The 25,629-nt window shown below is 40.5% G+C and overlaps 1 protein-coding gene across 3 annotated transcripts in view; it reads left to right on the top strand.

Moving 5' to 3' along the window:
• Nucleotides 1-20,208, top strand: part of ccser2a (coiled-coil serine-rich protein 2a) — a 50,102-nt gene extending 29,894 nt beyond the window's left edge. For 2 of the 3 annotated variants that reach the window (XM_068327178.1, XM_068327179.1), the window contains exons 8-10: nt 1,416-1,535; nt 7,528-7,641; nt 18,813-20,208. In XM_068327178.1, the coding sequence (XP_068183279.1) occupies nt 1,416-1,535; nt 7,528-7,641; nt 18,813-19,544 (966 nt within the window). In that variant the 3' untranslated portion in view covers nt 19,545-20,208. Of the gene's footprint in view, nt 1-1,415; nt 1,536-7,527; nt 7,642-14,535; nt 14,621-18,812 lie in introns of all 3 variants that reach the window. The other variant, XM_068327180.1, reaches the window with a different exon arrangement.
• The last annotated feature ends 5,421 nt before the right edge of the window (nt 20,209-25,629 follow it).

Raw genomic sequence — 25,629 nt, 5'->3', positions numbered from 1 at the left:
GAGTATATTAGTTTTCAAAGGATGGCACTTTCTTGGTTCCCCTTTTCATCAAATAGAACTGATCATAATTCAACAATACCAATTATCTTTCCTCCATAGTAAAGTCTGGTGTATCCCAGGGATTGACCCTTGGTCCTGTGTTGTTTTCTATCTATATGCTTCCCCTTGTTGATGTATATTTTTTTTATAAATATGATTTTGAATTTGTGCGGCACAGTGGCACAGTGAGGTCGCCTCACAGCACAACTGCACTGGGTTCGAGTACTCCTCTGAGTTTGTATGTTCTCCCTGTGTCTGTGGGTTTTTTTCCCAGGATTTCCGGTTCCCTCTCACCTCCAAAACGTGCAAGTCAAGTGGATTTGTCAGTTTTAAATTGTCCATAGGTGTGAGTGTATGCATGAATGGTTGTTCGTCTTTTGTGTTGTCCTGCGATGCACTTGCAACGTGTCTGAAGCATTGTCCCAACTCCTGCTCGGACGTCTGCTGGGATAGGCTCCAGCAACCCCCGTGATCTGAAGCATCGCTACGTGAATGAATGAATGAATGATGTTAGATTCCATTTCTATGCTGATAACACACAACTGTTCAGAAAAAAGACTTTTTCCAATTCCGTAATTAAAGGCTTGTCTCATAGAGTTAAAATGTCAATGAAAATTTTCTGCAATTAAAAACAAATAGAGCTGTTAGTTTTTAGCCCAGCACAAAGCAGAAATTTGTTTGAGAATCTGACTGTTTTATTCATACATTATTGATGAGTGCATTATTCCTGAAAGGACTACTGTCAGAAACATTGGCGTGTCCCCTTGACATTCCAGTCTCATATCAAGACCATTACTAAGACTGCAGTATTTCATCTCACTATAATTGCTATAATCTGGCCTGTTTGATCATTATGCGTGGCTGAAATTTTGATCCATACATCCATATCCTTCAGGTTTGATTTCTGTAATTTCTATGCTCTGGTCTGCCACAATATTCCATTAGAAGTTTGCAACTTTTCCAGAATGCTGCTCCCAGAATATCGATAAAAACTAGAAAATATGATGAAAAAAAGGCAATTCTGCTCCCTCTGCATTGGACACCAGTACAAATGAAAGAGGATTTAAAGGTTCTTCATTTAACCTATAAAGCCTTGCATGGATTTACAGTATAGATACATGGAGGGGAAAAGTGCTCGTCCCCTTCATTCTGTTCATGTTGCTCTTCTTTGGTCATTCCTTGAAAAAAAAATGCTTGGCTTCACAGCATTTTCTTATTGTGCACCTTATCCCTGAAATACACTCCCACTGCATGTTAGGAAGCTTAGATTACCGTATTTTTTTAAATCAAGGTTGATCTACCACTTTATGTATCTGTCTCTTTTTCTGTGTATCTGTCTGTCTAATCATCTTACTTCCTCTGTGTGATGTGTTCAGATGGAGGAGCTGATAAAGGAGGTGCAGGTGCTCAGAGAGGAGCTGAAGAGTCGAGACAGGACCATTTCTCAGCTCGCCCTGCAATGCAAACAGCTCCAGCAGCATCAGTGGGAACAAATGGTGAGCAGCAGAACTGAATGCATGGCAGAAAAAAGGATTACAAAACATAAAACCCCTATATTTTAAGCGTGACATTTTTTAGAATGACATATTAGAGTTATTAGACAGATATGGTTATCACTGAGTTGATTGCCAGCATATATAAATCATTTACAAATTTATCTGAGAAGGTCAATCTCTTTCTTTCTCTTGACAAGGAAAAAAAATAAACATAGGGACAAACCTCAGGATGTAAATCAAAGGAGGGAGCCATGCATTTAATGATATGTACACACACACACACACACACACACACACACACACACACACACACACACACACACACACACACACACACACACACACACACACACACACACACACTAACACACACACACACACACACACACACACACACACACACACACACACACACACACACACACACACACACTCAGGCAATGAGAGAGCCAGACAGCAGATGGATCGACCTCTGAGGAGTGTCTTCCCGTTCCTGTCCTCTATCTAATAGATGATGTCTTAACTTTAAAGCAGATGTTGAATGAACCAAAGTGCATTCACTCAAAGTGTGAAGGTCCGATAAACATGCATATTAATAGAGAGAGATAGTGGAGTGAAGGGCTGCCATCTAGCAGCGCCCTAGGAGCAGCTTGTAGTATTTGGTGCCTTGCTGAAGGGCACCTCAGCAGTGCAAAAAAAGTGAACTTGCACCTCTCCAGCCTCCAGTCCAGGGCTGGGACTTGAACTGGTGACCCTTTTGTTTGCACCTCTTTGTTGTTTATTCAGTGTTCTAAAGGGAAAGCGTGGATAGCAGTAATGGAAGGAACAAAGATCACAGATGTACAGTATTTCTATAACTCATCCACCTTAACTTGTTAGAAGCAAAAACAGATTTGTGCAAACACATCTTGAGGAAATGCATATACAGATCCAACATGACCAGTGAAGACATGGTTACCTTAATTGTAGGTGTTAAAATCTCTGCTCACACTCCTGCATGTTAGTGCACTCACAGTTATAGCTGCTGAGCAATAACCTTTCTTCTGTCTACTTTTAGCTGGCTCCATACTCCATCAAACGTTTATTAGAGTCTTGACCAGACGTCCTACTTCGCCAAACAACCGCATGCTTGGCTGACATTATTCAAATCCCTTGCTGTATGGAGAAATACCAAAATGTCAAAGCCAGGCATCTTCGCCAGCCTCTTTGCTGAATGCGATCCCTCCAATTAGAACTAGCACCCACACACAGCGAGTTTGTCGGCACAGCTCGGTGTGGTGGACTTTCACCCTCTGCGAGGGAAAAGAGTCAGGACAGCTGGGGCATGTTTCCAGATCTGTGTCTGACATTAATGAGCATCTGAAAGAGTGAAGACGCTGGTCAAGGTAGAAAAGCAGTAATATAGATATTTGCTCTGACTCAAAGCACAACGAGAGAACTTGATTTCAAGTTGATTTCGCCTCTGATAGTTCCCCGCAGTATGAGATGAAAACAAATCAGAGACAGATGGATAGGATCAGTGTGATAGGTTTTTGGTTTTTAAGTGAAAGGAATAACTTGCAGAATTAAATTAATTTTCGATGTTTCTTACAAGATCTTCAGATGAATTTATATGACTGAGAATGTCACAATCTGACAACTTGAGAATATAATTTAACTATTTAAGTGGCCAAATCATGTGACAATGTCATGATTTTTGTGCTATACTCTCAATTGTTACTGGATAACGTCTTTTTATTTATTTATTTATTTTTTATTGTTTAATGTCAGTACCTCATATTTCATGAGGAAATATCAGACTTACAGCCACTGGATAGATGGATTCTCATTTTCACACACTATTTGCGGTGGAAATTGGATTACTGTTGGTCGAAGAAGGAGAGGAGGAAAGTGCGTTCGCTCGAAGAAAGAGAAGAGGAACACCAAGAGTATAGGACTAAGAGTAGGGACGTTGAATGTTGGAACTATGACAGGAAAAGGTAGAGAGTTGGTTGACATGATGCAGAGGAGGAAGGTTGACATACTGTGTGTACAGCAGACCAGGTGGAAAGGTAGCAAGGCTAGAAGTTTAGGAGCAGGGTTCAAGTTGTTTTATCATGGTATAGATGGGAAGAGAAATGGAGTAGGAGTTATCTTGAAGGAGGAGTTTGTTAGGAATGTCCTGGAGGTAAAAAGAGTCAGATAGAGTGATGAGTCTGAAGCTAGAAATAGAAGGTGTGATGTTCGATGTTGTTAGCGGGTATGCTCCACAGGTAGGATGTGAGCTAGAGGAGAAGGAGAAATTCTGGTCGGACTTTGATGAAGTGATGCAAAGCATGCCTAGAAGTGAGAGAGTTGTCATTGGAGCAGACTTCAATGGACATGTTGGTGCAGGAAACAGAGGTGATGAGGAGGTGATGGGCAGGTTTGGTATCCAGGAGAGGAACGCAGAAGGACAGATGGTAGTTGACTTTGCAAAAAGGATGGAAATGGCCGTAGTGAATACTTTCTTCCAGAAGAGGCAGGAACATAGAGTGACCTATAAGAGTGGCGGTAGGAGCACACAGGTAGACTACATCTTGTGTAGACGGTGTAACCTGAGAGAGATCAGTGACTGCAAAGTAGTGGCAGGTGAGAGTGTAGCCAAACAGCATAAGATGGTGGTGTGTAGGATGACTCTGGTGGTGAGGAAGATCAAGAGGGCAAAGGCAGAGCAGAAGACGAAATGGTGGAAGCTGAAAAAGGAAGAGTGTTGCATGACTTTTAGGAAGGAGTTAAGACAAGCTCTGGGTGGTCAGGAGGTGCTTCCAGATGACTGGACAGCTACAGCTAATGTGATCAGGGAGACAGGTAGGAGAGTACTTGGTGTGTCATCTGGAAGGGAAGTAGATAAGGAGACTTGGTGGTGGAATGAGGAGGTACAGGAGTGTATACAGAGAAAGAGGTTAGCCAAGAGGAAGTGGGACACTGAGAGGACTGAGGAGAGTAGACAGGAGTACAGGGAGATGCAGCGTAAGGTGAAGGTAGAGGTAGCAAAGGTCAAACGAGAAGCTTATGATGACTTGTATACTAGGTTGGACAGTAAGGAGGGAGAGACTGATCTATACCGGTTGGCAAGACAGAGAGATAGAGATGGGAAGGACGTGCAGCAAGTTAGGGTGATTAAGGATAGGGATGGAAGTCTATTGACAGGTGCCAGTAGTGTGATGGGAAGATGGAAAGAGTACTTTGAAGAGTTGATGAACGTGGAAAATGAGAGAGAACAAAGACTAGAAGAGGTGACTGTTGTGGACCAGGATGTAGCAAAGATTAGTCAGGATGAAGTGAGGAGGGCATTGAAGAGGATGAAGAGTGGAAAGGCAGTCGGTCCTGATGATATACCTGTGGAGGTATTGAAGTGTCTAGGAGAGGTGGCAGTAGAGTTTCTGACTGGGTTGTTCAACAGGATCTTAGATAGTGAGAAGATGCCTGAGGAATGGAGGAGAAGTGTGCTGGTGCCCATTTTTAAGAACAAGGGAGATGTGCAGAGTTGTGGCAACTACAGAGGAATAAAGCTGATGAGCCATACAATTAAGTTATGGGAGAGAGTAGTGGAAGCTAGACTAAGGGCAGAAGTGAACATTTGTGAGCAGCAGTATGGTTTCATGCCAAAAAAGAGTACTACGGATGCAGTATTTGCTTTGAGGATGTTGATAGAGAAGTACAGAGAAGGCCAAAGAGAGCTGCATTGTGTTTTTGTAGATCTGGAGAAAGCTTATGACAGGGTGCCCAGAGAGGAACTGTGGTATTGTATGAGGAAGTCTGGAGTGGCAGAGAAGTATGTTAGAGCGGTGCAGGACATGTATAAGGAATGTAAGACAGTGGTGAGGTGTGCTGTAGGTGTGACAGAGGAGTTCAAGGTGGAGGTGGGACTGTATCAGGGATCAGCTCTGAGCCCCTTCTTGTTCGCTATGGTGATGGACAGGCTGACAGACGAGGTCAGACAGGAATCTCCATGGACTATGATGTTTGCAGATGACATTGTGATCTGTAGTGAGAGCAGGGAACAGGTGGAGGAGAAGCTAGAGAGGTGGAGGTTATTCCTGGAAAGGAGAGGAATGAAGGTTAGCTGCAGTAAGACAGAGTACATGTGTGTGAATGAGAGGGACCCAAGTGGAAGAGTGAGGTTACAGGGAGAAGAGATCAAGAAGGTGGAGGATTTTAAGTACTTAGGGTCAACAGTCCAGAGCAATGGAGAGTGTGGAAAGGAGGTGAAGAAGCGTGTACAGGCAGGATGGTACAGGTGGAGAAAAGTGTCAGGTGTGATGTGTGATAGAAGAGTTTCAGAGTTTCAAAATGAAAGGAAAGGTGTACAAAACTGTGGTGAGACCAGCAATGTTGTTTGGCCTAGAGACAGTGTCACTGAGGAAAAGACAGGAGACAGAGCTGGAGGTAGCAGAGATGAAGATGCTGAGGTTCTCTTTGGGAGTGACCAGGATGGATAGGATCAGGAATGAGTACATCAGAGGGACAGCACATGTTGGAGGTTTTGGAGATAAAGTCAGAGAGGCCAGACTGAGATGGTTTGGACATGTCCAGAGGAGAGATAGTGAATATATTGGTAGAAGGATGCTGAGTTTTGAACTGCCAGGCAGGAGGCCTAGAGGAAGACCAAAGAGGAGGTTTATGGATGTAATGAGGGAAAACATGAAGATAGTTGGTGTGAGAGAAGAGGATTCAAAGGACAGGGTTAGATGGAGGAAATTGATTCGCTGTGGCGACCCCTGAAGGGAAAAGCCAAAAGGAAAAGAAGAAGATTTGCAGTGGTTGTTGAATTTCTCAAATAAATGTAATGCTGAAAGCGAGTCTTCCTAGTAAAACTTTCATTCAACTCATCTTTCTCCTTTGAGTCACAAGGCTCAAAAATAGATGTGTGAAGTGTTATTTTGTTTGGTTTTTGAACAAGTAACAGAACAACTGTGTCTCAGAGTCTGCAAAGAATGCAAGTCATCCGGAGTATATGATCCAAAGAATTTACAAAAACTATTGAACCTGCTGTTTGCCCTTGAAATTGTAGACTCAGGTAAACCTAGGAAGGTGAAGTGATACAGAGAAGCTGCTGCTGAGACAGAAGGGGGAACACTTGGCTGAATTGAACATAATGGAGTAATGAGAAAACAGCAAAGAAGCGTTTGTGTGGCAGTGATAAGTTGTATTGCGGTACGTTGCATGTGTGTTAGCGCGTCTGTCGGGCTGAGTTGAGAAGATGGGAGGCAAAACGAAATAATGGGTGAGAGGAAAAGGGAGCTATCAAAGATAGAGAACTGATTTTTTGACAGAATGCAGTTTTGGAAGCTGCTCCCAACACTGCTGAGGAAAATTGCTCATGATTATGTACTTCTCTTGTTTGAGCTTCTCTGACATTTTTCACCTAGACTGGCAAAAGAAGGAATTTTTTTGAGATTCTCCTTTACTCTTAACTGCTTCGAGTAAATTCTTGTGCTTTTTATGGTAGCATTAGAGGGGTGAGAAGAACTATTACTCACCAAAGGATTTATTGCACATCATTCATTGTTCTGATGTTCCTTTTAGTTATTATATTAATTTAATAGGTTTTAAAGACAGCTAATTAGTCACACACATCACTCACATCAGGTAGCGTGTGGAGTGATTCATCAGTAAAGGTTTGGGGAGTGAAAGCTGGGAAAATAAAATGTTAATGACTTTATTGTATCGAACATCTTTGACCATTTCAGATAAATGCCTGTTGATCAAAACACTGTGATAATCTGCCTAGTCAACCTTGTATTTTAAACTTTTCAAATCTAAAAGTTTAAAGAGGCAGGTCCAACTAGCTCTGTGAGTTTTCAGCACTTTTGTGTTTACCTTTTCAAAACTGTTTTTATTTCTTTTTTCGAATGGATGTGATTTTGCTGCTTTTGATTGTTAAGAATTAATGAGTGACCCAGGTGAAGAAGATAATTAATGCAATACTTCCTTTATTCATTTTACACATTTATTTTAATTTTTTCAGTCTGCTCACAGCCGCCTCCAGAGGGCGTCATCTTCACTACGACAGAACGACAGATGTACACAGCGTCACTATGACAAGGCTACCCAGACCCACTGGAGACCACCATGCCCAGCTGTGAGTCTAACATTCACACAACCCATAGCGGCAGTCTTTTACGTTTTGTTTTGCAATACAGAATTTATTTTTTAAAAAATTAAAGTGTGTAGTTAACCTTATACTGTATTGGCATCCATTCATTCAGACACCACCAGTTTGTTAAATATATTTGGGCAGCTGTGTCTGAATTTTTCTTATTACCATGTCCTCTGTAGGAAATAACGTTTCTTTTAATATGTCAGTGGGTTTTTCACACAGGAGATGACAGAGAGAAAATAAACAGAAAGAGATGGAGGTATATAATAGGCGGATATGTGTTAAGCGTGTTCAGTATCATGTCAGACCTGTGTGCGGTGCGGCAGCCAAGTATTGATTTAGTAGCAAGAGTGCTGCAGGCAGGGAGCCTCGCAAATACTCCCTTAATTGACCTGCTCTCAGCTAAAAGGTGACACCTACACATCTTAAGAGCTAGATGAAAGCAGTGTAGAAAGATTGCACTGAGAAATCGAATAAAAATGTCTAAGTTATACTGAAGACATTAAACTTATTTATTTGTATGAATACAATAATTAATGATTAGACTGAGGTTATAGCAACAACATAAGGAACAGATAAGCTCAAAAGCATTAAATAAACCAGGTTCCTGCTTCACATGAGTATGTGGTTTAACCGTTACTATGGCAGCAATCAAAGATGGCTTAGCTCTCCTCGATGGGAATTGTGTCCGTGGTGGCATCATTTGATTGTGATCTCGAGTACCTTTTGTATCATAACCCTCAGAAACACACAATACAGCAAGACTTGTTTTGTCTATTGTGTTTGTGTTTTTATGGTTGTGTAAGCAAGAAACATGACCATTCTCTGTTCACCTGAGCTGTTTGTGTACAACAACACATAACATTCATTAACACAAGATCCGACTGTGTGTTGAGAGTTATAATCAGTAATAAAGTTAAGCTGCTGTTTTATTGTTCCTGGTCCTGGGGGGATCACTGCAGGTGGTGTCATTAATATTTCTTCTCATTGATGATGTCTTATTTCACCCACTTGCATCACATCCACTTCCAATTAGATTGCTGATTTTTTTTTTTTACGCTGATAACTATTTATTATGCCCTTATTGATTTGCAGCAGTTAATTTTCATACTGAAATGAAGTATGCAGAGTTCAGATGAAAGAGAGAACACAGTTCCCTGCACATAAACAACATGTTTAAAAATACACCTAGAAAATTATATGTTCATTTTCTTTCATTTGCATCTAGTTGAAAATTAACAGCAGTAATCACATATTGATCTTGTCATAGCTGGTATCCTTACATAAAGATTGTGATGTCTGTGGGGGATTGAGCACCAGCCATCGGTGGTACCACGAAGACCCCCTCCTGTTATCTTGCTGCTGTTCTGCGTTGTCTCAGTCCAGGACTTGGTGTTCAGCTCAATGTGTGTCATCTGGTCTCTTTAAAGATGTGAGCACAGCAGGCCCGCATGAGTCCCATTTCATTCCTTTCATTTTCCTGTGATTGGAGGAGGTCCTAATCTCACTCCCAACAGGGCCCATCCAGCAACAAAACTGGAAAAATTGGCAGGGCTAGGACGAGTCAGCAAAACTACAACTTTATTTTGTTATGTTTCACTCCTTTTAAGCCACATTACCTTGCCATGACTGCAATCAAGTTTATTTCCCGCCCTCTGTTCTGTAACAAGAGAGAGCGCACAGGAAGATAATGTTTCTTTATTTTTCCTTGTTTGGATTGTGTTGAAGCTTTTATTGTTACATTGGCATATTTAGCACCTTCAATGAGTTTGGTCTCATATTGTTGTCAATACAAAGCTGTGCTTTGACCTCTTGGGCTTTTTCACACCAATGTCTGAAGTAGCTTTTATGAATTTTTCTTCCTATTTTGACATTTCTATGCAAAACTAAGGTTACTTTTTTTTTTTTATTACTCACATTGTTCATCAAGGCTCTACATCCTTTCTTTCATTCTTATTCTTAACCATTTCTCTAGTTAAGTCACAGACAAGCACAAATTTATAACCTGGTGTCATCTTTATTGCTTTTTTTTTCCCTTTTGGCTTTTTCTGTTGATTTTGTGCTTCTCTGACATTAAAAGTGTTATATAAGACCAGAGGAGCATCTCTCACCCAGCCATGTGTTTTTGAAGTGAACACTGAAAAGATCAGCCGAGAATAAAATTAAAGTCAAAGGCCAGTGGCTATGTTGTCTTATGTTTTTAATGCTGATATCTTTTTGTCTCTTTTTGTCTCGGTGGCCCATAGGGTAAACTTTTGACTGATAGGAGCCTCAGTCTAATAGGTCTAGAGTTGAACATGGACTTTAGGGAAAACACACTTTTAAATGGAGATTAAGAGTTTAACAATTGAGCAGGCTTGTGAACTTTGACTCTTTGACCCTTTGATGCTTTGACATGGCTTTCAGTGTACAGATAATATTTGTACGTTCATACACTGAAGCGAGGTGTTCATTTCCATAATGTTGTCGATATATTATACTGCATTGGGAATAAGCTATAATCTTTTTCCAAGTCAATTTTGAGTTAAGAAGCATGCTCAGGAAAAAAAAAGCAAACACAAAGTGTGACATTAGTTACCACTTAAGCCTGGAGTATGGGATGGAGTTCTTATAAATGAGCTTCGCCCCATTAATGCCTTTGCAAAACAAGTTCACACAATTATACTGAAGCTCCCTCAGCAGCAGATGAATTTGTGTTTCTTTTGAATCAATCTTTGCAGCAACTTTGCCTAGCTGGTGATAGCAACATGTTTTAGTAAAAATTGATTTCCAAGGCACGGACATAGAGGACCTGATGGCATCACGGAATAGAATAGAATAGAATAGAACAAAGTTACAGTTACAAAATAAAAGAGAAAGGAATAAAAAGACAAATATATACACAAATAGATTACGTGAAAACAGCAACAGTAACAACGACATAAAACTAAAGACAACATTTGTGTTCTTACTCTATATTCTAGGGGAGAAATGTTCCTCATTGCAGTTTTAAATAACACAGAAAACTAAATTGTTTTCCGTGAACAATCAGAGAAACAGAAATGGTTTTAGTGCTTTTGTTAATTTCACTAAATAAAAGTAATGAGCAGAATGGTTTGAGAAATTTCTGGTGTAGCATAATAGACACATCCAAAGCTGTTTAAATCAATCCACTGTCAAAGAAGCCATCCCTGAACGGGGGGTGGTCTGCGACATCACCTTTCGCCCATTTACAATCAGGTCCTTTCGAAACTCCCAAAAAGAATGTCTCAGCAGATTAACCCAGGTGTCTGTGTAGGTTCTCAGTCATCCAGGTCATGGTTATCCAAAAGTGGGGATGTGTCTCATGCTAATGACCCTCATTAGTATACAAAGGCTCGGTGAAACCCCTGGCACCCCCATCAACCATCTTTGAGGAGCCAGGCGGGTTTCAACTGAGAGGTGAAATGTTGTCAAGAAACTCTTGTTAAGTCCAGTTTTGGATAACCATGACCTGGATGACTGAGAACCTACACAGACATAATAGACACAGCTTGTATTTCTGTGTGTGTGTGTGTGTGTGTGTGTGTGTGTGTGTGTGTGTGTGTGTGTGTGTGTGTGTGTGTGTGTGTCTTCAAGTGGTGGCATATGTGTGTCTTTGCAGTCGAGTGCAGGGCCTTAACAATAAACAATGAATGAGGAATCAACCATCATAATGCACCAGATTAATAAATACACAGATGTGGAACAGCAGGGAAACAATGGCGATTCAATAGGCCGTGTTTCATCAGCGGCATACAGAGAGGATAATTACAGCAGCCATCCCACATCTTTCCCTGTCTTTTAACCTGCTTTCCTTCTTGTCTTTTAATCATTCTTGTTCTTTCTGGTAGTTTCTTTCTTTCGTTCCTGCTTCAGTGATTTCGGTGTCACTGTTTCTTCAGCGCTACCTCTGTACGTCTTCTCTTGGATGTAATTAGATCAATGTGCTGTCATGGTGAAAAAGAGAGACAGGCAGATGGAGATAGGAAGGTGCGGGAAAGGAGAGACAGCTGGATTGAACGAGGTCAGTGATCTATGTTAAGGTGTAGGTTGAAAGAACAAGTTTTCCATTCTCAGATCCTGGCATTATCTCTCCACCCACATCCCCTCGTCTGCCCCCTTGCTTCACACACACACACACTCACACACACACACACACACACACACACACACACACACACACACACACACACACACACACACACACACACACACACACACACACACACACACACACACACACACACACACACACACACACACACACACACACACACACACACACAGTCATTAATCCACAGTGCACAGCAGATTCATTTGCACAGGTGAGGATTTAATTGCCAAAGTCAGTGAAATGAGACATGGTGGCACGACCTGAAGCATTAGTTGTATCCAACAACGTGAATCTCTGTTGTGGATTAGGGGATTCGAGTAGAGAGGCCAAGGCTAGGGCACAGCATCATGGTTCCTTCTAAGTAGTGTTGCTATTTAATGAAAAGTTTGTGGAATTGCAACTTTTACTAGAATTCTTTTTATAAGTTTCACTCCCTCCACTGGAGGCTCTGCACCGGAGTAGCTAAATAAACACAAAGAATCAATTTCACAATGAAAAGTGTGTCTTGTGTACTACTTATATTATTGATGATGTTTTTTTCTATTAGGGATGATTATAGTTGAAAATTAACTGCTGCATTTTCTTTATTTCTTTATTTTAATAAAATTGTGACCGTTTATTTGTATTTTATTCTCAGCCGTCATTCACGCATATATATATATATATGAGGTATCCTCATATATATATATATATATATATATATATATGCACATCTTACCACTTTATCCCAGAGACTGATGCAGACAGACTGCCTTTTCTATCTCATGAGCTTTACTAGAAGGATGGATAGTGTGGGGGCTCAAGATAATCTCCCCAGCAACAGGTTCACATGTGAAAGCTTCACCCAGAGAGAGTTGTAGGTGCAACAACGAGGAGGAACCATTGCTTGCTTTGTATTTGAACAGAGATCTGGTGCAAAAGAGACAACTTTTGATGAAACTGATGTGATATATCACGACGCATGATGCATTCACTTAAGAAAAGACAGTTTCTTTCTGAATCAGCAGGATAAATGTCTCATTAATTCAGGTAAACAGAGGATATTTTTTATGAAAACTTTTGTTTTTATCATTAATTCAGAAAGACACTGACAAATTTAGTTTTTTATGAAAACTTGCTGAATTAATGAGATATTCTAAAAAATTCTGATACTGAAAGTCATCATAAAAAAATCTGACCGTTTTTCAGAATTAAGGAGATAATTGTCTTGTTAATTCTGAAAAACAATGTGGTTTTTTTTTGTTGTTTTTTTCAAACTAATGACATTATCATTTAAATTCAGAAAATGGCAAATTCTTTTCTCAAGTGAAGGCATTGTGCCCCAACTTAAATACAAAAACTTAAAATGCATGTCCGGTTTCTGTCTCACTACCCTTTTGAAGCTCCAGCAGCCTCTCACTTTCAATTCTGTAAAGAATTTAAGCTGCTGGGGACTTCTAATAAACCAGCCAAACACTCCCGGAATCATTCAAGAGCCTCTCTTTCGAAACATTTAAGGGTTTAGTCTGAAAATGAAGCCTCAACAGGAGTATTCTCCAAGACCTCCTGCTGGAACAGCCGGTGTTCGAGGCAGAACATGGATAAGGGGAGATCAGGGAAACTTTTCCTTGCCTCTCCAGCTGTCGCACCATAGAGTCGCCGAAATAGTTTAGTGTGGACCTGCTGAGAAACCTTCCTTCACTTTTTGTCTGCTGTCTTCCTCTGTTGCTGATTCTCTCTGATGTCATACTTCTCTCTTCTGTATCTGGGTCTTGTCTGAACAACATTCACCCACAGCAGAGGAAAAGAGTAACATTTGATTAGGTTATATGTTGACTTCATCCATGACTCTGCTGCCTCTTCACTTGGCCTCTCAAATAGGTGTCAGAGATCTGAACCACTTAATGAAAAAGCCGGTATGGTCTGAGAAAAACAAATTGCATTCACTCACGTTCATGTTTGTGCACTGATAAATGCTGGTCCAGCAAAACCTTCTGGTGACGGGATGCAGAGAGTAGATGTTCGTATAGAACTATCATAATGAACCATAATGACTCCAGCTGCCACATGTAGTTGAAAACCTATAGATTCACAACATTCTAGTAACTAATTATACTGTATCACCCAGTATCATCCTAGAAATTGTCTAAATTTGTGTATCAATAAAAAAATCTGATAAAATTTGTAAAACAACAAATCTCTTCAGCATATTCTGTGGATCTCAAATTCATAACCACAGATAGTATCACAGCTTGATAAAAATCCCTCAGCTTCTGCTTCCAACTCATTAGGACAAGTTTATTTTGAATTTGCTGGAGTTACAAAATACAAATGGAGAAGGAATTATTAGCAGCACAGATAGCCAATATATTTGAATTGCAAGAAATAGTACAACCATTAAACCACAGGAGTTGGAGTAAACCACAGTTCACTCAGTGTAAACATCAAGTATGTATTGTCCATGTACACTCATGAAAAGTGTGTCATTAACATGAATGGATGGATGAGTGGATGGATGGATGGATGAAGGATGATAGATGGATGGATGAGGGATGATGGATGGATGGATAAGGGATGAAGGATGGATTGGATGGTCTTCCTATTTAGGTAATTTAGGTATCCTCACTCATTAACAGAATTTACGGTTTTACCTATGTGTGCTTTCTGTGTCGGTGTGTGTGTGTGTGTGTGTGTGTGTGTGTGTGTGTGTGTGTGTGTGTGTGTGTGTGTGTGTGTGTTCTCGTGTGTCATGGCTTTTGTCCTTTGTGTTTTTCTCTGCGTAGGGTGCGTTGCCCACTCAGCCGCTGTCTCCGTGGCAGTCGCAACAGCAGGGCTTGACCCGTACCAGCATGCCCCATCGTAGACAGAGTGAGTCACTAACCACATTCTAACAACTGCAACCATTTCATAGAAAATACGAAGAAGTGTGTGAACAAGTTGACAATGCCAACTTATCTGTAACAAAACCTTTTAAAATACCCGTTCTTCTCATTGATGGTCACCAACACGCAAAATTGATTTTCATACTTGTTTTACAAAAGCCTAACTTGAGTGTGAATTAACTGTCTGCTAATATTTTCATTTGCTGCACATCCAGTTCCCCTCTATTTGTGCTTTCTATTCAGATGCCTGGCTGATTTGTCTACATCCTGTATTTCTAATCCTTTACTCTCCTCCACTGTTTGTAGTCACTCATTCAAATATATCTGTTCTTTGGATGCACAATTGCTTGCAGGCTTAAACAGTTTGACTTCACTGAGATAGACAAAGGATGCAGAAACAATGACAGCAGAGTCTCAACAACCTCAGCTGTGAAATGCTAGCGTTATGCTGTCTCGATGCATCAGCAAGTGAGGAAGGCAGGTGGAGAGGGAATGACACTGGTAAATAGACCTCAGAATGAAACGCTCTTTGTGTTTACAGTTATGTATTTCTGAGCACAGCACATTTTGTCAAAGAACATTTTGTCCTACCGGCAGAATGCGTGGTCGAATTATTCAAAATTCAGAGATTCAAATTAACATCTACATTGTGAGAGAGAAACACAGCTGAAGAAAGGAGATAATGTCAAGGAAACATGCTAAGTCATAGCCAGTACGCAGTCAGATCAGCAAAGGGTGCCGCTAATGATCAGACTTTGAACTCAAAGGTCTTGCTGTAAACTGGCCAGTGAGGAGCTTGTTTCCAAAAGGTCTCGAGATCAGAAAATAGACAACTTCACACATTTATTTGCTCAACAGAAAAATGTAAATTCATTTTACAGTGAATCGGTGATTGTGTGCATGCCTTTTGTTCTCCTACATCTTAATCCACTTCCTCCAATAGCTGAAATTAAATCTCTGATGTTTTCTTTGTGCCTTTTGCCCTCCCACACATAACGCCTATGACAAGGAGTGGAGCGTCTAGTGCAGTACTTCTATGATACAGCGTGGTATAGTAACTCTTTTTTTAACATGCGGTCGACATGCTGCCCTCATAACTCCGCCCCCTGCACGCTGGGGTTGGCGTCAGGCATCATACAGCATGACATGAGCATGAACTTTTTCATCTGCGTTTGCATGTTTCACTTTTGATTTTTTATTGTGGACTGAACTTCTTAATAAGTGTCACAGTGACACCCTTTTAATAACTGTCAATTTTCATCCTTTTTATATTTAACTTATTTTCTTTGTTGCATTTTGCCAGAGTAATTTTGTCTTGTCTTTTTGGATTCACTAGTGTGTTTTGGTGTCTCTTTATTTGTTCCATCTTGTCAGTTTTGCATGCATTGGAAAATTTCTCTAGATTTGTTTTCCTGTATTTTTGAATGGAGTTGGACGTAATAATGCACCTTTTTTTACAATGTGAATGCAGATTTCTGCTGTCCTGGCCAATTACCTTTATTCAAATTACCAAGCCCCACACACAAATCTTTGTAGTCACACACCCTCATATCTAATCACTTATACAATTAAAATCATTTTTTGTTTTGTTTTTATAAACCACCATTACAATAACGATAAAATGAAATCCCCCATATGTCTCCTGACAGATATAAACGGTACGATATACAACCTATTAAAATTCATGCATGTTGCTGTGCTAATCACACAGCCATTTGTCAGTCACTGTGCCATGGGATTGATTATGTGGGGTCTGATATGTTTCAGGTGCCAATCAGTGCATTCGTCAGTAAGACCGGTGATTTCCTGTTGAACTGATAACTATCATTAGTGAGCTGAGAGTTCTGATGATTTGAAGGATATTTATTAAGACTTTAGCAGCCTGTTGCAGATCCACTTATATGCCGAGGGACATATCACATTCCAGAAGCTATATTGGAAGATAGATAAGGGACTCAGCCGACAGTACTTTCTTTCCATTTTAAAGCGAAAAAATATCAATAACATGTACAGTATTAAATCACAAACCATAAGACGAGATCTAAAAATTGCATTTCCTTGCTTGACAACATGCAACATCAGATTTGGAGGTGGAGGTGGGTTTTGTATTGTGCTGATGGACGTACTGTGGTGGGGGACCAGGAGATGGAGCTGTGGCCTTGGACATTCACTCCTAATCCCAGCGCAAATGACTGATGTTAGAAGCAGATTGACCTCCGCCAATGTTTTTAGATGATTTAGATTCTTTGAGTTCATTTGTAGAATAACTAGCCTATAATGAAGTAAGTCAAATAAATTAATGTACTATTAAATATTTTACGTCACGTTTACTCGTGAATGATTTGTTCTGTGTACTGGGGCTGCACAATGTATCATTTTAGCCTGAACAATGCAGAGAATCCATGTGCAATGTTCATGTCACAGGATGTGCAATGTTCTATAAGATAGGGTGATACCAAAGGAACATTTTCATGGTTCCCATTGTCCATGACAGATTGAGAGACAGGAGAGGCCTGTGTAATGTAACATGATTTATTCTGAGTCCTTGGAGCCGCACTGATCAGTGGAGAAGAGATGCACCAGCCATACCCTCTGTATCAGATCATATTTTAAAGACCACATCACTTCAGCCCAGCGTTCGGGAAAACATAATTGTGTGTGGAATGTGTGTCAGGAGATATAATCCAGTAGATGTGTGGATTTCTCAGTGTGAGTTTCTTCATAGTTGACAGTCTTGGATGAGCTCTTTTAGTAGGATCAGCAGTAAATCCTGGAGTGGACTTTGTTGTTGTCTTTGTTCTGTTTGCGGTCATGAACTGGACTCTGACCGAACTGCTTTGTTTGTAATAAATGGAGAAACTCTGGAACTGGGGAATTTCTTCATTTTCTAAAATTGTTGTTTGTCTAATGTTACTCTCACTGGCAGCGCTCCATATTTTAAAGTGTCAAAAGTTCATTTTAAAATTAGGACCTTTTTTTGTAATCTAGTGGAAATTTCTGTACTGTATTTCTTTTCCAGTGCATTATACCAATATCACACACAACAATGTATATTTTTTCACAACTGTGCAGTGCTAGCTTGTTTCTTGTCTCGTCTTGTGTCTGTTCTGATCAGGGTAGTTTTGTGAAATCTCACAACAGTCAGTGGGCTCCACATGCGTGTACATTTTTGTGCTCTAATGTATTTTAAAAGATATTCATGTATTCATGTATCTGTTTGACTCTTCTCCACTGGCGGTTTGTTCCTCTGATAGGCACTGATGGCCTGGTATTCTGCTGCTTATCATGTATTTGATCAAACTTTACATCCTCCTGTTGTCATTTATATTGGTAACCAAAAGCAAATCATCATCTTTCCTTTTTTCAGAGCTATGGTGCCAAAAGTACAGAAAGTCTGAGAATCATTACATCAAAACAAATAAAACATGCGCTTGAAGTAGAAAAGTTTGCTGAATCAAATTTCCTCTTTAGTAATAATGACTCTGAGCTGAGGAATGTTACCTGAATTCTTTTGAAACCACTGCTTGAAGCATTCTTATACTGGATAATTAGTATCTCCTCAACTCAACAAATATTCTGTGTAATGAGCTTCACAAAAGCCATGATCGTAGTAATATTTCAGTAGATTTTACAGGTGCTCCTGATTTTGTGTTCACAAACTGCATATCCCCTGTTGGAGGACGACACTGTGGTTGGTCTAATTTCCATGTGGATAATGGCTCAGCGTGTTTGTACACTGGCAGTGGGCATTGTCGCTCTCAGCTGGGATGTTTTGAAGCCTCCGCTGGGGTGATCACAAAACAACTCAAAGACTTCGCTAGATTCCAAACAAACATGGCAAGGTTATTCTCCTCTGCTTGCTTTTCTTGCTGAATCAGGCTTCCTCTGTGACTTTCTCTCCCATTTTAGGAACAGGTTTAGCTACTTGTGCTGAAAACAAACTGCCATGTTAAAGAGAGCGAATAAGCAAGTCAATTGCCTTTCGGCTTTTGATTGGAATTCTTTTCTTCCACAAAATATTTCAAAATTCCTTGATTCCACACAACTTTCTGGGAAAGGGGCAACATACAGTATAACAGACAAGCCCTACATCCTACACTGACTTTTATATAGCTACTTTATATCAGACTGTTTCTTTAATATGTGATAATACTGTTAAATCTATCTTCTTTCTGCAGCCTCAAATACTACAGCCTTTCAACCCCGGCCTCAACAAACGCCTCCACAAGGGAAGACCAGTAAAGTCTTCCTCCACCGAGGGCCACAGTGACTTCACAAGGAGTCTGCCAGAGGAAAAACCCCAAATAAATACTGGGTGTCATCTAGAAGAGTTGATGATAGATGCCTCCAGTCTGGCAAACCCCAACGACCAGAGTCATCTCCTGAGCCGACTGCATCATCCAAGCTCTGGAACTCCACATAGGGTAAACGCTAGATGCAGTCCAGCGTCAGCAGCTCTGTCTGAATCACAGCCTGAGTGCAGAGCCCCTGCCAAGGTAGTTCAGGACTCCATTGCTCCTGGATCTGTTGCTTCAACAGTTCCTTGCATGCTGCAGCCACCTCGCCTCCAGAAGCGTGTGTCTCTTCCTGCACTCAGGCCGGGGGGCGCCGGTGACTTTGCTTCTCCAAAGCCAGGGTGTTCCTTAGGGCCTCTGGCCAACCGGACCAAGCTGCTGCCCCCTCCGTCTAGAGGCCTTCCCTGCTTTAATGCCAGACCCCAGGCGCAGCCTCAAAATGTGTGTCGCACTTCACTGCTTCAGCCTCGCAGAGCATCAGAGCTTTGCAGGGGTCCGTGGGGCACCAACTCTAGTCTGGAGGAAACCAATCAGGGGATGCTCAGAGAACCAGGGTCAACCAAGACCTTGATCCCTTTGAGTCGCTCATGTCTCCCCAAGCCAAAGATTCTGTGAGGAGCTTAAACCATCCATCAAAACTTAAAACTGGAATCACTTTGACATTGATGTTCATCCCATTCTCTCCATCCAGTGTGATTGGTTTTCTGTTTTACTGTCAAAGGAACACACAGTAAGCTCATAAAGCCACATGAACCGTTCAGGCCTTTGTCTTTGACATTGGTGTTAGCATTTACGACTCCAGTCTGTCTCCAGAGTGTTTGATTGACAGACAGAAATCTTATCTTCACAAAAATCCATAGTGTGATATAATAGTTTTCCATTTGGTGGGAATTTTTTTAGAAGAGGAAGTATATGGATCACCACTTTCTTGGCCTTGCGCATGAAATTTGCTGATGCAAGAGAAAGTGTTACCGTTCAAAGTCAGCTTTTTGTGTTCTTTTGTTATACCTGTTAGTTATTATCAAATTTTGCAGTTCAGTTGTCACACACACAGCTGTCCCCTTTGACACACAGGGCATTTGGCTTTAAACGTGGGGGTGATGTGAATGCGACCTTTGCAGTGTAACAGAAAGCCCATGGGAAGCAAGAGGCAAAAACAAAAAAAGTGACAATGAAGGAAATAAAATAAAAGCAAAAGTATGGCATCTAGAGAATGGAAAATAAATATGTCAAGAGTTCTCCATAGCTGTTGCTTTCTGAATAAAAATGTGTTCGAGTATATGTGTGTCTTTGTGTAAACGCAAGCGATGTCAGACAAAGAGGTTAGGGGTAAAGAGAAAAGCAGCTCCATGTTATAAGTGCATGCATATCACTAGTTCACTTTCCTGTTTATATCCTGGGTGAACTTTTGATACCTGCACATTTTAGCAAAAGGGCTTGTCGACCTTTATTGTGAAAGCATCTTAGATGGAGAATATATTGGCTTTAAATAGCAGCCTTTATAACAGTTGAAAATGCAAGCTCTGGAGCATACTAAGGTTCAGTGTAGGTTTGCTTATACATGTTTAAATGGATGAACACACTGTTTGGGATGTGCATTTGACAATGGAGTAAAAGAAAGTATGACACAGAGGAGAACTTTGCATCCAATATCTTAGGGTCTGATACTCTTTGCTATAGCCAAATGAGACAAAAAAATCTTTCTGTGTAAATATTCAAAAAATACATGTCATCCAAAAACGTTTGATCTTTTTTCAATGATATATAAATGTAAATTACCCCAAAATATCAAACTGAAAATGAAGTCTAAAATAATTCAAATTTAAAGAGGTACATTTCTAGACTGCACTCTTCCTTGATCTTTTCCCCTAAATAACCCCTGTGTGGAAGCATTAGCTAATGGGGCTTCATTGGATGTGTGAAAGTGCTGCTTTGTGTGTGTCGGTGTGTGTGTGTGTGTGTGTGTGTGTGTGTGTGTGTGTGTGTGTGTGTGTGTGTGTGTGTGTGTGTGTGTGTGTGTGTGTGTGTGTGTGTAAGAGAGAGAGCGAGAGCTGCAGTTTCCCTCTCTCTCCACCTCTCACTCTCCAGCACATCTCTTTGGGACCAGCAAAGGTATTAGTGCAGTATTTCCAGGTAGGGAGCCTCCGGGGCTTTAGCGCTGTTTCAGTGGGAGTTTTGAAGAATTGTGTTCATCTCTCCTTTGCGGAGCTCCTTTTGCAGTCAAACGCTTCCAAAATGTCCCCGAACAGAAAGCAGCAGTGTGTTAAAAAGGCCTTCTGACAGCAGCTCTGCTCTCTTCTCTGTCACGCTGCGTGACCGCTTGGTGTACGCCTTTGGCGCTGTCCGGTCTACTGCATCCAATAATGCACCCTACATAGACAGAGTGAGACCGAGAAATAGAGCTAGAGAGAGACAGAGATAGAGAGAGAGGCATCACAAACACATACATCTGGGCATACAAGTTACATGGACAATGCACATGCACAAGAATGCTGACAAAACTCAAAGAGACACCAAACTCAAAGGGTATGCATACATCACTTCTCATTTCCCAGTAGCCACACAAGTGCACTTACTTGAACACCCTATAACAAAATGCACAGAAGTGTGGTTGTGTTGTTTTAGTAGTTCACACAAAATGAGCTCTCAGTCTGTAAACATTGATCCATCTGGCTGCGGCAGCCAAAAGAAGATTGCCATCTCTAGATTACTCAGGAAATGGGTAGAGGCTCGTGGCTGATAAAACATGTTTACCTGTTTGACGCCATCGCTGTGCCAAACAAGCTGAGCATTCAACTCTGCTGTGTAAAAAAACAACAATATACCTTTCTTTTGATGAAAATTTAAATGCGCATACACACACACACACACACACACACACACACAGATATATAGATATATTCATCTATAGATCTATGGAAAATGAAACAGATGCATGGCGAGAGAAAATGAGAGTGGGAGGGGAGAGCGTCCAATATGAGATAGTGGAGGTGCTGTGATTGGGATGAACTGTTTCTGGCAGAGCTTTCTGCTTGTTAATGTTTGTCTATAAATTGTACTGAAGAGAGGAGAGGAAGACCAGATTCATAGTATGTTTGTTTGGTTCAGAGAATAGCCCGATACCCTCAGCTGTGTCAATCACCGCTAAGTAATGCCAAACAGGAAATCAATGTTGCCCACTGTGTGTGCGTGTGTGTGTGTGTGGGTGCGTGCCTGTGTGTGTGTGTGTGTGTGTGTGTGTGTGTGTGTGTGTGTGTGTGTGTGAGAGAGAGAGAGAAAGGGAGAGAGAAAGCGATGTGACAGCCCACAGGCCAAAGCCAAAGCCATGCCAGGGAAAGCAGATAAGTGCCATCATTCTCTCCCCATGCTGTATTCCCTATCTCCAAATCAATGTCCCTGCTCAGTTTAGCAGTCAAGCCAATCTGTCTTGCTGAATATGCTGCAACAAAACCACAACTGGACTGAAAATTCCATGTAGCAGCCTGGATCAATTCTAAAGCAGTTGATTCACTTTTTTTTGTGTGTGTGCAGAAACACAAATTATTAAGCAGCTTTGCACGACAAGAAAAAGTTAGCAAATGGGTCAAGTTGTTCGATTTACAGCAGGGTTGTACATCAACTGTTGTTACAGTTATTAAACATGCAACCAAGTCTTCCTGATGTTTAGACTGTAGACTTTTCAAGGTTTTTAGTTCTACTCAGTGTTGTTTATAAATGACAATTTTATGGTAACAGTAGATGTCCTTGTAACTCACTTGTAGCAGTTTGCACTTCTTAACAAATGGTTTCAGTTTTATGACCTAACTTGACTGCTTAGCCTTAGTTCCTTAACAGTAAGACAAAGAAAAATATGTTATATGCTGTGATCAAATCCTGCTGAAAAAAATTAATGTCAAATGAGCTTTTCTGAAAGTCCATCTTCCTTTGTAGGTACAGTAATTCTTTTCAGGATGATGATCAAGATCAGCATAGGTAAGCATTGGATTCATGCTTGTCAGGTGAATACAAGTATACTGCTGAATGAACACCTGAGCTATTCGTGTTGAAATAATAAAAACCATAAACTGTTATGCAAGCAACTGTGACCTTCATGAAATATCAAGGCAATGATAGTTTCTGAATAAAGGTTTAAAACCACAGGTTGGAGCCACTTGTTGCTCACTTACACACCTTTACAGGACAACAATCCACTTCTCAAGTGTTACTGTTGTTTTCAGCACTGCTGCATTTGATGTTTCAAGCGTTGGTAGACGAAATGGCATAGTGTAGTAGTTGTTTCCTTTCAAATGCAAGGTCATCATATCCACGGCTATATAATAGCCAATATATGCTGCTTTCTGACGTGCAGAATCCATTCACTGTACTCTGCAAAACTGACTCAGGTGAAAAGATGAGGGAAGGCTATGTTTCTAATGACCTTATATGCAAACACAGCAGAGCAAATAAAACATTTTTGATATCTAATCGGAAGCACTTTGAACTTTTTTTTTTTTTTTACTGAGATCAAACACTTAATTTAATTTAGGAGCGACATATGTCTAACATTTGGTTTTTTCATTCATTCATTCATCTTCTGCCGCTTCATCCGCAGTAGTGGGTCACGGGACATTTAGTTTTATGCTATTAATTTTTATTTATCTTATTCTTTTATCTGGTGTATTTCATTTGGCAAATTCAAATTTTTCTTGAAATCCATGTGAGACATCAGTAAGGATAAAGGGTTCATTGAAAATCCACAAAAGGTGTTTGGTAAGATCTCAAACTGTAGCTTTGCAACCTTTTGCCTTGTTTTGTTTAATATGCATTTTCTACCCAAAGTGTTCACATTTCATCAGTAATCTAAAATGCATAACTGTAGGTCATTGCAGAAGTTGAGGCTGTGCTGTGACAGACTACAGATCATTGCCGCTGTTCGCACACAAACATGTAGCTGCTAATCTCAAAATGAAAGAGAAATCCATTCTCAGTTTCTTGTCCTTGTTTTCACCGTGTACTTGTTATATTTCTGTGGAAATAAATTATAATTGTGAAACCTATTTGCTTTTGTCAGATTGTTTTTGAATAACTACCTCCATGTTTTTTATACATATTGTGGTACATGTGTGGATGTACATATTTGGACGCGGATACATTCATAATAACTATGTCATACTTGCCCATGAATTCTCTTGATACATGGGTATTTCCCTTCCTGTTGAATAAACTAAACAGAATTACTCATCTCTGTTCATTACAAACTAGAGAGCTTCAGCACACCTTGCATGTAGTTGCTTACTAATGAGGTTATACGCTTCAAAGACAATGGGCGAATAACAGCCTGCCAAGTCCAAAGAATACCGTGATCTGCGTGTTAGTTGTTCTGTATCCACACGATGTTGACAGGATGGGAGAACCATGAAAAACACTGTATTCTAAAGAGTTTAACCCTATAATCCAGATAAATTGCCTAAATTATCCACTTTTCTTGTGTTTCACACGGTTATTTGTAATTACTACAAGGATGAAGTTACACAACCAGTCCAGCCTAGTGTTGGTGTTGTGCTTCAATTAATTAACTGCTTTCCAACACACCATCGGGGTAAAACACAAGTTATCACACCTACTGTCTTTATTTATTGATATTTTCACAACTGATGTAAGTAATGAGAGTGTGATAGAATCGATCCATCCATTTTTATGCCGCTGTGTCCGCCGAAGTGGGTCATGGGGAGCTGGAGCCTTATCCCAGCTGGCATGGGGCATGAGGCGGGGGACACTCCGGGCACGACGCCAGTGCACTGGATTTCAAATCCTTTACATTAATGTATAAATAGCATCAGGGTTTTTGACCAAGTTTGCTTTATTTTGAAAGTTTATTTCCTTGTATCTGTTTATAGTATGGTTTTAGATTTAGTTTGTGTTCCCTGTTCACTTTTTGTCATGTTTGTGGGTTTACACTTTCTGTCTGTTTTCTTTTGTACATGTTTTGCTCCATCTGTTCCAACAGTCACCTTGTTCATTATCTGTGTTTGCTCTCTTTCCTTGTCTGTTCATTCTCTTCCGCTCATCTCTTGTTCTGTGTTGTCAGACATCTGCCTCCCTCTTTACGGTTTCCCTTGTGTCTTCCCTTCACACTGACTGTCTGCCTTGTCCTGATTGAGTTCACCTGTGTCTCCATATCGCCTCCATCATTTAGAATACCAGCTTGTTTCTGCCTTTTGTTTTTATGGTTCCATTGTGACTCTTTTGTTGCCATGTATTCTATCAGTTTTTTCACCTTTCCTATTTTTGGACTTTCCGTTTGTGTCCTTTTTTGTAGTGCATGTTTTGGACTTTTTTTCACTTGTGTTCCAAGATTCCTATTCTTTGGCATGTGTGCCTGTCTATTTCCACTGGGTTATGTTCCACATGTGAATGTGCCTGCCTTTTTCTGTTTGAACTTTATCCTGTATGGTTATTGTCCATGTAGGTTCTCAGCTATCCAGGTCATGGTTATTCAAAGTTGTTTAAATCAATCCACTGGACTTTAAGAAAGTTTCCTGAAAAGGTTTCGCCTCTCATCCAACTCCAGTGGATTGATTTACACAAGCGCATGCCCAACATAGAAGAGCCAACTCATCAGGACAGGACTCAGCAGTCTTCCTTCACCTCAAGGAAGAGTGACACACATTTCAGGATACCGATGTTCAGATCTTGGACAAGGAAGACAGATGGTTTGAGA

Source organism: Antennarius striatus, chromosome 11, assembly GCF_040054535.1.
Source record: "Antennarius striatus isolate MH-2024 chromosome 11, ASM4005453v1, whole genome shotgun sequence".
NCBI lineage: Eukaryota > Metazoa > Chordata > Actinopteri > Lophiiformes > Antennariidae > Antennarius > Antennarius striatus.
The sequence above is the reverse complement of the archived record's forward strand: the minus strand, read 5'-3'. Positions and strand labels throughout refer to the sequence as shown.